This window comes from Hordeum vulgare, chromosome 4H, assembly GCF_904849725.1.
Source record: "Hordeum vulgare subsp. vulgare chromosome 4H, MorexV3_pseudomolecules_assembly, whole genome shotgun sequence".
Lineage (NCBI taxonomy): Eukaryota > Viridiplantae > Streptophyta > Magnoliopsida > Poales > Poaceae > Hordeum > Hordeum vulgare.
Window position 1 is genome coordinate 493954086 of NC_058521.1, and position 13169 is coordinate 493967254.

Here is a 13169-nt window from a genome sequence, read left to right on the forward strand (position 1 = left end):
GCCGTAGTATAATTCTTGTTGGATTGTTTATTAGTAGTATAGATATAGATAATTTTATAAAAAAACGATTCGAAAATCCTTAAAGGGTCAAGCAGGAGAAGACATCTTGTCTAATAGAAATTCTTTTCCACGTTTCGATTAACAGAACTTCCTTACACGTTCTGCTCCTTATTATGTGCACGTCCAGCCCTCATAGTCCAAATATGAAAGAAGTTCGTTTTGTAACCGAACTAACAGCCTGTGCACCGAAATTAGACTTCCAAAAACAGACAAACACTGCCCTAGAAAACATGTGTTCCTCCGAAGAACTCAGCTCCTCCTCCCCTTCCCCATACCACTCATCCACGCCAAGGACCAACGATACCGCCGCCGACCGCCGGTCGGCGCGTCGTTGGTCCTGTCAAAAACTCCAGCACCTAAAGGAACTCCGGAAAGAGCAGATCACCAGCCATGGGATTCTTCAGGAAGTTCTCCAAGCAGACCGGCAAGCTCAAGTCCCTTCTCGAGCTCACCGTCTCCCGTGTAGCCATCGCCCGCAAGCCGCGCCTTGCTCGCAAGTCCATTGCTTCCAGCGATGTCTGCCAGCTCCTCTCCCTCGGCCAAACCGACCGCGCTCTCCAGCGAGTGCGTGCCTACATATGGCCTCTAAGCATCTGAAATTCTGAACATGTTATTCTTCTAGCGATCTTACATTTTCGTTTTTACCGATGCTAACTTTTTTCTCTGCGCAGGTAGAGCAGGTCATAAAGGAGGACAGCATGCTGGAGGCGCTCGGCATCATAGAGCTCTACTGCAAGTGCCTCGTCAAGAAAGCTGCTCAGCTAGACAAGCCCAAGTACGCCTCTCGATCACACCCAGAAATTTCTTCTCCTCCCCTTTCGCAGCCTGGTCTCTGGCTTGTACGTGGTCACTTCATTGGTTAATGTTTTGGGTCATACAGGGAATGCAGTGAGGAGGTAAAGGAAGCGGCTGCCGGCATCATATTCGCCGCCAAGTGGTGCAGCGACCTGCCGGAGCTGCAGTCTGCACGCAAGATCCTCACGGACAAGTTCGGTCACGATTTCACTGCCGACGCCAAGATGGGCACCGCGGTCGTCAACCCGATGGTAAAAGTTATAGTCTCCATTTCTAGGCGTCCATTAATTTGGACTTGTAGAGGAAAGGTAACAGTCACATGCATGACTTGCGTTGCCATTGCAGCTGGTGTGGAAGTTATCCGGAGACACGACAAGCATTAGCCTGAAGAAGAAGGTGATCAAAGAGATCGCCGCAGAGAACAATATCTCGGTGGATTTGTCCAAGTCCCCATAAGCAATGGTGGCGATGTTCTGCACGGTCAGGAGATTGTCGTGTTGGACTCATGGGTACATGTCCAGAGCCAGACGATGGCCGTCGTCGCTTTTGACAGGATGAACGCATTTGGACTAGAGTGACGATGACAATGCCTCAAGCATTTTCAACTCTGATGGATCGGATGATAGGCCGCTGAAGCCGAAGATGGCGATAGCTTCAGTGCGCACGAGGAGACAAAGTTCTTCCTCTGCACCTGGCCCAAAATGTAACTGCTATGTGTAGGTTCAAAATTAGTATCGGAGGATGGTCATGGAGAACTATGGCTCATTGTGTGTACAAGAGAAGGGAAGACAAGTATATATTTCACTCTTTAAAACTAGACCGGTAGGGGGGAGAAGCCCCTACGGGTTTTTAATTAAGAGGAGAATGTGAGATACAACGTCCGAACTGAGGCTCAAACCCGCGTCGGCCACGAGACACAACTGTATTTCACTCTTAGACTTCGATTATGAAATTTGGAAGTTCTTTCGCATCTAATTTGGTTGTCGCAATCGGCTGGAAGGATGAATCTTGATAAGTTAAAAACATTTTGGATCAACACGTTCACATACGACAACCTCCCCCTCTTTGCAAGGGGTGTTGTCGGACGGCAACCAGGCAACCTATGCTCAAGGCATCTGCCCTTGCTTTGATTAGATGATGATGGAAGTTGAAGGCCCTCTTCATCTGGGTTGAATTTTGATAAAAAATGAAACATATGATTGTCGAGCTCTGTTTCTTCCTATCTGCTCACTCCGTTCCTAAATAGTATAAGTTTTTTTAAATATTTCATTATGAACTACATACGAAGCAAAATAAATGTATCTATACTCTAAAGTATATCTATATATATTTGTAGATCATAATGAAATGTTTAAAAAGACTTGTATTTAGGAACCGAGAAAGTAGATAGCTTGCTCTATAAGTATATTTCCCCCTCCCTTCCTCTCCTTCTAATAGCTTTAGTTTTTTTTTTCATTGTGATGTTAGTTATATTCACCTTGATCACGCATTCTTTTACTTCTCTCAACTAAATGAAAAACAACGCGAGGGGACCCGAAACCCTAGCCGCCAGACTCCCCTTTTCCTTCCCCGGCCGCCGCTGCCGTCGGCAAGGGCCGCGGTGGCGGCGGGCCCTGCGCCTTAGAGCGAGGGGGGTGGTAGCCACGAATCCCCTGTGAGGCGGAGGGGCTGTCGCGCGCGGGGAGGACGGGGGCGGCAGTCAGGGCGGCGTCCCTGCTGCGCGGCGGCATTTGAGGCCTCCATGGCCGGCTGTCGTCTGACTTGGATGGTGGCGGTGGCGGCACTCCATCCAGCGAGGGTGGCTGCCGCGCCCATTGGCTGGCATCGAGGGTTGCGGATCTGGCGTGTCCTGTCCAGATCCGTCACGATTTGACCTTGGTCGGCTGGTGGCGCGAGGAGGATCAGTGAGGGGCGGCTGGAGGCCCCCTGTCGGCGTGCCGATGGTGGTCCTCGTCTACACGGTGAGCCCCCTTCGGTCCCACCCAACCGCGAGATCGGGGGGGACGCGACCTCCGATGAAAACCGCGCCGACTTCGGTTATGGCGGACGATGGCGGCGTCTACGACGTCATGACCATCTCGAGGCATCGTTGTTGCAGATCGTGGCACCCTGTTCGTGATGCCCCGAGAGAAATCCCAGATCTGGATCTACTGGATCGGACGATGATAGCATCTTCGATGTCGTTTCCCTCCTAAGGGCATCGTTTTGGAGTACGTGTTGGATGAACGGGACAAGAGGAGGAGCGGTGTTTGTTCTACCGCGAGCCCGATGGTGGATCCCGGCAGCATGGCGCTGCGGTGGTTCGGCGACAGGCGTGTGTGGACGGACACGTGTAGGATGGTGGCGTTGTCTGACGCCATGGTGGCGTCGACGGCAGACCTAGCAAGGAAGATGCGTCTGTTCTAGCTCTGGAAATGGACCGGTGCAATATGGTGGAGGCTGCCTCGGACCGGTGAAAGATGGTGGAGGCTGCCTCGGACCGGTATGGGATCCAGTCCCAGTGTGTGGTTGGGCTGGGGCATGTGGCTATAGATGTTAGGATTTGGTGCGATGTCTGTTTGGTATTTGGCCCGGATATTCGGCACACCTTCATCAAGGGATAGGAATAGCAACATGTGTTTCCTAGATGGTGACTTCAGGCTGATGTATTACTTTGTATGATCTCTGTGAATAATTAATAAAATTGTTGCATGCATCGTCCAGATGCAGAGGCCGGGGGTATATCCTCCTTTTCTAAAAAAAATGAAAAACAACGCTAAAAAGGTAGGAAACGTCAAACATATAAAATTTAATGTGTGTCAAGTGCCCTAAAAACATATTAAAACTAGTGCACTTAAAAAAATCATAAATATGATCAAAATTGTCATGTGCAAAAAAGGATAAGTGTTAGGGTTATATTTGGTTAAAAAGCAAGCTGGACATTTTGCTCTTTGCAGGGTATACTTGATCCTATTTCGCAAAAAAAAAGGGTATACTTGATCCTATATTTGCTTGAAACTGTTTTGTAGGTGCCCGTGTCATATCTAAGATGATGCACATATTATGATTTTAAAGAATTTTAGGCAAACTCAAGTACTCCTGCCCGTGCAAAATACACTCCTGAGTGTAACCAACGAGGTTTCACTTTTGCTCACAATATTTTAAAAACATTTATAGTATTAGCAAAAACATATAAATTGGATGTCACGGCATGTTAAATCCTACTACAGGAATTGAAAACACAAACACAGGAGCCTACGAATTCTTGCCCCTCCAAGGCGGACTTGCCCAAGAGTCCACAAGCAACCCATCTGATCATCTCCTTCCTCCTCTCCACGCAAAGCACCAGCAATACAACCAAGATCTGAGTTCAAAACGTCTGCTCTAGGCAATTGGCAATACAACCAAATACAACAGAACAGCAAAGCCAACACCCACCGCCGGGACAACGTCATCCAGGCAGTCATGGGATTCCTCCAGAAGACCTCCAAGCAGACAGCGAAGCTCAAGTCCCTCCTCGTGCTCGCCGTCTCCCGCATCGCCGTCGCCCGCCGGCCACGCCTTGCTCGCAAGTCCATTGCCTGCAGCGATGTTAGCCAGCTCCTCGTCCTCGGCCACCTCGACCGTGCCCTCCACCGCGTGCGTACCAACGACATGAAGCGAGACGTGGCAACCTTGGACGCAGGCTTACTGATGCTGGTGTTTCTGCACGCAGGCAGAGCAGGTTATCCAGGAGGACAACATGCTCGAGGCGTTCGGCATCATAGAGCTCTACTGCAAGCGCCTCATCGAGCAGGCTGAGCAGTTAGACAAACCGCAGTATGTCCCCTGCCTCATCACACCTGATCTCATCTTCGTTCTCTCATCTTGGGCTCTCTGAACATGGCTACTCTGTTTGGGCTGTAGGGAGTGCGGTGAGGAGCTACGGGAAGCGGCAGCCAACATCATGTTCGCCGCCGGGTGGTGCGGCGACCTGCAGGAGCTGCTGTTTGCCCGTACCATCCTCGCAGACAAGTTCGGCGGCGACTTTGCAGCCGCGGCCAAGGAGGGCACCGGCATCGTCGATCCCATCGTAAGAACTCCCAGTACATTTGATCACTTCTAGCAGGCCTTATTGATCTGAAGTGTAAAATGGACGGAGGAATTGCGGCTAGGAGTTCACAGGCGTTGTTTGTGTTGCCATTGCAGTTGGTCTGGAAGCTGTCAGGAAACACAACAAGCATGCAACTGAAGAAGAAAGTGACAAAAGAGATCGCCGCGGAGAACAACATCTTGGTGGATTTCTCCGAGCTCCCAGAAGCAACGGAGGACGACGACGATGTCTTGGTGGACTTCTTTGAGCTCCAAGAAGCAACCGAGGAGGGCAACAACAGCGTTCCAAACAGTCAGGACCTCCTCGGCGAAATGTCGTGCCAGGACGACATGGATGGAAGTTCAGAGTCAGGCAACGATAATGTGCACATCGCTACCAGCTCTGATGGATCAGACGACGAGGTTATAGGCCGGCGTAACCGAAGGTGGTGGCGACTCGGCTGCGCATGAGAATCGAGAAGATGGCCTTCCTCTGCATCCAGCTATAAGATGTAACGATATGGGCAGGACAATGCATTTGTACTTGTACATGTGCACCCATCAAATTGTGAATAGACATGAATACACACATGTGTACTTAGATACTACTCCCTTCGTCCCAAAATAAGTATCTCAAGCTTAATATAACTTTATATTAAGGGCATGCTACGCATCCACCGACGGATGTTTACGAAACATCCACCACTTGTAGGACCGTCCGATCTACGCGTAGCCGTTCAATCTGCTCCGGCCAGGCACCCCATAATTCCTGAAACGATGGCTGAGTTGCAGACACTTTCGCTTTGTTGCAAGAAATAAATTTTGGACCCGTTAATTCCTGAAACAACGGTCGAGTTTCAGAAACAATTTGCTTGTTGTAGGAATTTTTTTCTTCGTCTTTCTGCAACATAGGTACTTTTGCAGAAAGATTTTTTTTGTAACAAAGGTCATGTTTCAGGAATTTTTGCAACAAAGTTAGGTTGCAGAAATTTTTACAATGTTCATGATGCGGCTGGCGGCGCGAGAGGGTGGGGAGGGGAGGGCCCCGGCATCGGGGGCGGCGCCGCGGCTGGCACGGCTGGCAGATCTGGTCAGCGGGGTTGGACGGAGGCACGGCCTATCGTCTCCAGCAACAGCGAGGTTGGCGTCGCTCGATCTGGTCAGTGGGGAGGAATTCGATAGATCCGGCATGGAGGCGGGAGGCACGCGGTGGGACAATCTCGTCGGCCGCCGTAGGGCGCGGTGGCGCGACATGCATCTCCCTGCTCGGTGACTGTGCGGATGGGTCGAGGCAGCGAGAAAATAGATGGACTGGGCATTCCGCAACCTGCCATGTGTTGCGCTCGGTAGTTTTGCAACACGACAAATGTTGCAAAACACTAGTGTGGTATGAGGAGTGTTGTGTGCCCCACGATTAAGTGTTGATCGAACGGTTGCGGAGATGGTCGACGCGCGCAACCGATCCCTCGGTTGATAGGAAACATTTCCCTTAAAATTAGTATAAAGTTGAGACATCTAATAACATGTCGATATCCGACTAGTCCAGACAGTAACGGAGCGTAAACCAAATATTAGGGGGGGGGGCAAATGACTGAATATGACGTAAAAAAGGCTAAGTTGATTATAGAAGTTGAAAAAATAGTAGATTAATTAGGCTTATTTGACAAAAAATATTCTAGGAAGGCGGGCCAGGGTTCCTAATTGTCCCCAAAAGGCTCCGCCACTAAGTCCAATCATCTATCATCTAAAAGAAATGTCAATCAGCCACATCCGATGGCTGACCCCTAGTGGCAAATTAATTTAAAACCACATTGCTTAATGGTCATTGACCTCAGGGTCACCTGTCCACCGCTTGGTCTGTTGGAAATATGCCCTAGAAGCAATGATAAATAGTTATTATTATATTTCCTGTTTAAAGATAATCGTTAATTATCCATGCTATAATTGTATTGAATGAAAGCATAGATACATGCGTGGATACATAAACAAAACAATGTCCCTAGCAAGCCTCTAGTTGGCTAGCCAGTTGATCAATGATAGTCAAGGTTTTCTGACTATATGCAAGTGTTGTCACTTGATAACTGGATCACATCACTAGGAGAATCATGTGATGGACTAGACCCAAACTATGAACGTAGCATATTGATCGTGTCATTTTATTGCTATTGTTTTATGCGTGTCAAGTATTTGTTCCTATGACCATGAGATCATATAACTCACTAGCACCGGAGGAATACCTTGTGTGCATCAAACGTCGCAACATAACTGGGTGACTATAAAGGTGCTCTACAGGTATCTCCGAAGGTGTCCGTTGAGTTAGTATGGACCAAGACTGGGATTTGTTACTCCGTGTGACGGAGAGGTATCTCGGAGCCCACTCGAGCTTTGCAAGCAATGTGACTAAGTGTAAGTCACGGGATCTTGTATTACGGAACGAGTAAACAGACTTGCCGGTAACGAGATTGAAATAGGTATGCGGATACCGACGATCGAATCTCGGGTAAGTAACATACCGAAGGACAAAGGGAATGACATACGGGATTATATGAATCCTTGACACTGAGGTTCCACGGATAAGATCTTCGGAGAATATGTAGGATCCAATATGGGCATCCAGGTCCCGCTATTGGATATTGACCGAGGAGTGCCTCGGGGCATGTCTACATAGTTCTCGAACCCGCAAGGTCTGCACACTTAAAGTTCAATGATGTTTTAATATAGTTGAGTTATATGTGTGGTTACTGAATATTGTTCGGAGTCCCGGATAAGATCACGGACGTCACGAGGGTTTCCGGAATGGTCCAGAAACGAAAGTGATATATAGGATGGTTTCATTTGGTCACCGGAAAGTTTCGGGCAATTCCCGAAGTGTACCGGGAGTGACGAATAGGTTCCGCGTGTTCACCGGAAGGGGCCCACCCACCCGGGAGTGAGACCAAGCCCTAGGGTGGCACCACAAGTCCTTAGTGGGCTGGTGGAGTCAGCCCAAGGATCCCATGGCGCCACGTAAAGAAAATACCAAAAGAACAGAAAAAGGAAAGAGGGAGGTGGGAAGGAAGAGGAGGACTCCTCCTTCCCAAACCGAATTGGAGGAGGAGTCCTCCTCCTCCTGGCGGCCAGCGCACCCTTGATGCCTTGTGCCTCAAGGCTAGCCCCTCCCCCTCCCTCCTATATATAATGGTGGTTTAGGGCTTTTTGAAACACAACTTTGCCACGTGCAACTCTAGCCTATACCACACAATTTCACCTCTAGATCGGATTTCTGCAGAGCTCGGGCGGAGCCCTGCAGGAGTAGATCATCACCACCACCGGAGCGTCGTCACGCTGCCGTAGAACTCATCTACTTCTCCGTCTTTCTTGCTGGATCAAGAAGGAGGAGATCATCGTCAAGATGTATGTGTGCTGAACGCGGAGGTGCCATCCGTTCGGCGCTAGATCGGAGCGGATCGTGGGACGGATCGCGGGACGATTCGTGGGACGGTTCGAGGGATGGTAAGACGTTCCACTACATCAACTACGTTTCTTAACGCTTCCTGCTGTGCGATCTACAAGGGTACATAGATCCAAATCTCCACTCGTAGATGGACATCAGAATGATAGGTCTTCGTCTGCGTAGGAAAATTTTTGCTTCCCATGCAACGTTCCCCAACAGTGGCATCATGAGCTAGGTTCATGCGTATATGTTATCTCGAGTAGAACACGAAAGGTTTTGTGGACGGTGATGTTCGATTTGCTGCCCTCATTCAGCGGTATTGTTCGATTGAAGCGGCCCAAACCGACATAACTCATACGCTTACGAGAGACTGGTTTCATCGATTGACAAGCAACCTCGTTGCATAAAGATGACTGGCGGGTGTCGGTTTCTCCAACTTTAGTTGAATTGGTTTTGACCGAGGCGGTCCTTGGAGAGGTTAAATAGCAATTTGCACATCTCCGTTGTGGTTTTTCCGTAAGTAAGATGCGATCATACTAGATACCCATAGCAGCCACGTAAAACATGCAACAACAAATTAGAGGATGTCTAACTTGTTTTTGCAGGGTATGCTTGTGATATGATATGGCCAATGACGTGATGTGATATATTGAATGTATGAGATGATCATGTTGTAATAGTTAATATCGACTTGCACGTCGATGCTATGGTAACCAGCAGGAGCCATAGGGTTGTCTTTGAACTAACGTTTGTGTTTGCAGATGCGTTTACTATATTGCTAGGTTGTAGCTTTAGTAGTAATAGCATAGATAGCACGACATCCTCGATGGCGACACGTTGATGGAGATCATGGTGTGGCGCCGGTGACAAGAAGATCATGTCGGTGCTTCAGTGATGGAGATCAAGAAGCACAAGATGATGGCCATATCATGTCACTTATGAATTGCATGTGATGTTAATCCTTTTATGCACCTTATTTTGCTTAGAATGATGGTAGCATTATGAGGTGATCTCTCACTAAAATTTCAAGACGAATTTGTGTTCTCCCCGACTGTGCACCGTTGCTATAGTTCGTCGTTTCGAGACACCACGTGATGATCGGGTGTGATAGACTCGACGTTCACATACAACGGGTGCAAAATAGTTGCAAGCGCGGAACACTCGGGTTAAACTTGACGAGCCTAGCATGTGCAGACATGGCCTCAGAACACATGAGACCGAAAGGTCGAGCATGAATCATATAGTTGATATGATTAGCATAGAGATGCTTACCACTGAAACTATTCTCAACTCACGTGATGATCGGACTTGAGTTAGTGAATTTGGATCGTGTACCACTCAAATGACTAGAGAGATGTACTTTTTGAGTGGGAGTTTAGCAAGTAATTTGATTAGTTAAACTCTAATTATGTTGAACATAGTCTAAGTCCACTTTGAAATATTTGTGTTGTAGATCAATGGCTCACGCGACATTCATCCTGAATTTTAATACGTTCCTAGAGAAAGCTAAGTTGAAAGATGATGGAAGCAACTTTGTAGACTAGGCTCGTAACCTTAAGTTGCTCCTGCAAGCTGGGAAGAAGGATTATGTCCTTAATGATGCGCTAGGAGATGAACCACCCGCTACGGCTGACCAAGATGTTAAGAACGCTTGGTTAACACGTAAGGAGGACTACTCAATAGTTCAATGTGCAGCCTTGTATGGGTTAGAGCCGGGACTTCAACGTCGCTTTGAGCGTCGTGGAGCATATCATATGTTCCAGGAGTTGAAGTTTATCTTTCAGAAGAACGCCCGGATCGAGAGGTATGATACCTCCAATAAATTCTATGCTTGCAAGATGGAGGAGAATTCGTCTGTTAGTGAACATGTGCTCAAAATGTCTGGGTACTCAAACTGTCTAGCTGAGCTGGGGGTTGAACTCCCCCAAGAGTCTATCACTGACAGAATTCTTCAATCACTGCCACCAAGCTACAAGAGCTTTGTGTTGAACTATAACATGCAAGGGATGAACAAGTCACCCGGCGATTTATTCGCGATGCTGAAAGTCGTAGGGTCACAACTCCGGAAAGAGCATCAAGTGTTGATGGTCAATAAGACCACTAGTTTCAAGAGAAACGGCAAAGGCAAGAAGGGTAACTCCAAGAAGAGCGGCAAGCCTATTTCCAATCCGACGAAGAAACCCAAGGCTGGACCTAATCCTAAAACAGAGTGTTATTATTCCAAGGGACTGGGTCACTGGAAGCGCAACTGCCCCAAGTATTTGGCTGATAAGAAGGCGGCCAAGGAAAAATCAGGTATATTCGATATACTTGTTATTGATGTGTACTTAACCAACTCTCGTAGTAGTGCCTGGGTATTCGATACCGGTTCTGTTGCTCATATTTGCAACTTGAAACAGGAACTGCGGAATAAACGAAGGCTGGCGAAAGTTGAAGTGACGATGCGCGTGGGAAATGGTTCCAAGGTTGATGCAATCACCGTCGGCACAGTTTCACTTCAGTTACCATCAGGATTAGTTATGAACTTAAATAAATGTTATTTAGTGCATGAGTTAAGCATGAACATTATATCTGGATCTTGTTTATTGCGAGACGATTGCTCGTTTAAGTCAGAGAATAATGGTTGTTCTATTTCGATGAGTAATATCTTTTATGGTCATGCACCTAATGTGAGAGGATTGTTCATATTGAATCTTGACAGCGATGATACACATATACATAACATTGAGACCAAAAGAGTTAGAGTTAACAATGATAGCGCCATGTATTTGTGGCACTGCCGCTTAGGTCATATTGGTGTAAAGCGCATGAAGAAACTCCATTCCGATGGACTTTTGGAGTCACTTGACTTTGATTCACTTGACACGTGCGAACCATGCCTCGTGGGCAAGATGACTAAGACTCCGTTCTCTGAAACAATGGAGCGTGCAAGTGACTTGTTGGAAATAATACATACTGATGTGTGCGGTCCAATGAGTGTGGAGGCGCGCGGCGGATATCGTTATTTTCTCACCTTCACTGACGATTTGAGTAGGTTTGGATATATCTACTTGATGAAGCACAAGTCTGAAACGTTTGAGAAATTCAAGCAATTTCAGAGTGAAGTTGAAAATCATTGTAACAAGAAGATCAAGTTCCTACGGTCTGATCGTGTGGGTGAATGTCTGAGTTTCGAATTTGGTGCTCACTTAAGACATTGTGGAATTGTTTCACAATTGACACCGCCTGGAACACCACAGCGTAATGGTGCGTCCGAACGTCGTAATCGTACTTTGTTAGAAATGGTTCCATCTATGATGTCTCTTACCGATTTGCCGTTATCGTTTTGGGGTTATGCATTAGAGACCGTTGCATTCACTTTAAATAGGGCATGATCAAAATCCGTTGAGACGACACCATACGAACTGTGGTATGGCAAAAGACCGAAGTTGTCATTTCTTAAAGTTTGGGGATGTGATGCTTATGTCAAAAAGCTTCAGCCTGAAAAGCTGGAACCCAAAGCGGAAAAGTGTGTATTCATAGGTTACCCAAAGGAGACAGTTGGGTACACCTTCTATCTCAAATCCGAGGGCAAAGTGTTTGTTGCTAAAAACGGAGCTTTTCTTGAGAAGGAGTTTCTCTCGAAAGAACTGAGTGGGAGGAAGATAGAACTTGATGAGGTTGTCGAACCTCTAATCCCTCTAGATGGTGGCGCAGGGCAAGGGGAAACCCCTGTCGTTGCGACGCCGGTTGAGGAGGAAGTTGATGATGGTGATCATGTAACTTCGGATCAAGTTCCTATCGGACCTCGTAGGTCGACAAGATCACGTACTTCTCCTCAGTGGTACGGTAATCCTGCCTTATCAATTATGTTGTTAGACAACAATGAACCTGCGAATTATGAAGAAGCAATGGTGGGCCCGGATTCCAACAAATGGTTTGAGGGCATGAAGTCCGAGATAGGATCTATGTACGAGAACAAAGTGTGGACTTTGGAAGTACTACCTGAAGGCCGCAAGGCTATTCAGAACAAATGGATCTTTAAGAAGAAGACGGACGCAGACGGTAATGTGACCGTTTATAAAGCTCGACTTGTGGCAAAGGGTTTTTCACAAGTTCAAGGAGTTGACTACGATGAGACGTTCTCACCGGTAGCGATGCTTAAGTCCATCCGAATCATGTTAGCAATAGCTGCATTTTTCGATTAAGAAATCTGGCAGATGGCTGTCAAAACGGCGTTCCTTAACGGGTTTTCTTAAGGAAGAGTTGTATATGATGCAACCCAAAGGTTTTGTCGATCCAAAGAATGCTAACAAAGTGTGCAAGCTCCAACGATCCATTTATGGACTGGTGCAAGCATCTCGGAGTTGGAATAAGTGCTTTGATGAGGTGATCAGAGCATTTGGGTTTATACAAGTGGTTGGAGAATCTTGTATTTACAAGAAAGTGAGTGGGAGCTCTGTGGTGTTTCTAATATTATATGTGGATGACATATTGCTGATTGGAAACAACATGGAGTTTTTGGAGAGCGTAAAGGATTACTTGAATAAAAATTTCTCTATGAAGGACCTAGGAGAAGCTGCTTACATCCAAATCAGCCCCTTACGAAGCAACGCATAAACTAGGGTTTAAGCTTGTGTCACTCTAGAAACCAATCATCTACTTACTACTTCCCAATAAATTCCTCTAGGCCAAAATAATGGTGAAGTGTTATGTAGTCGACGTTCAAATAACACCACTAGAGGAAAAACAACATACAACACATCAAAATATCGAACGAATACCAAATTCACATGACTACTATTAGCATGAATTATCCCATGTCCTGAGGAACAAAAGTAACTACTCACAA

The 13169-nt window shown here is 47.0% G+C and overlaps 2 protein-coding genes across 2 annotated transcripts; both read left to right on the forward strand.

The window, feature by feature from the left end:
• The first annotated feature begins 326 nt into the window (after positions 1 to 326).
• LOC123446686 (IST1 homolog) lies at positions 327 to 1830 on the forward strand. The gene is made up of 4 exons (XM_045123245.1): positions 327 to 624; positions 732 to 835; positions 941 to 1106; positions 1201 to 1830. The coding sequence occupies exons 1-4, from the start codon at positions 451 to 453 to the stop codon at positions 1309 to 1311; spliced, it is 555 nt and encodes a 184-aa protein (XP_044979180.1). The 5' UTR covers positions 327 to 450; the 3' UTR covers positions 1312 to 1830.
• A 2360-nt stretch (positions 1831 to 4190) lies between these two features.
• Positions 4191 to 5512, forward strand: LOC123446688. Its single transcript, XM_045123246.1, has 4 exons — positions 4191 to 4473; positions 4550 to 4653; positions 4741 to 4906; positions 5023 to 5512. The coding sequence occupies exons 1-4, from the start codon at positions 4300 to 4302 to the stop codon at positions 5374 to 5376; spliced, it is 798 nt and encodes a 265-aa protein (XP_044979181.1). The 5' UTR covers positions 4191 to 4299; the 3' UTR covers positions 5377 to 5512.
• Positions 5513 to 13169: the final 7657 nt, after the last annotated feature.

Excerpts from the sequence above, each read along its gene's own strand:
- LOC123446686 (XM_045123245.1), top strand. The coding sequence starts at position 451 with ATGGGATTCTTCAGGAAGTTCTCCAAGCAGACCGGCAAGCTCAAGTCC. Across the intron at positions 625-731 it reads CCGACCGCGCTCTCCAGCGA|GTAGAGCAGGTCATAAAGGA; the intron begins GTGCGTGCCTAC and ends TTCTCTGCGCAG. Across the intron at positions 1,107-1,200 it reads CCGCGGTCGTCAACCCGATG|CTGGTGTGGAAGTTATCCGG; the intron begins GTAAAAGTTATA and ends TTGCCATTGCAG.
- LOC123446688 (XM_045123246.1), top strand. The coding sequence starts at position 4,300 with ATGGGATTCCTCCAGAAGACCTCCAAGCAGACAGCGAAGCTCAAGTCC. Across the intron at positions 4,474-4,549 it reads TCGACCGTGCCCTCCACCGC|GCAGAGCAGGTTATCCAGGA; the intron begins GTGCGTACCAAC and ends TTCTGCACGCAG. Across the intron at positions 4,907-5,022 it reads CCGGCATCGTCGATCCCATC|TTGGTCTGGAAGCTGTCAGG; the intron begins GTAAGAACTCCC and ends TTGCCATTGCAG.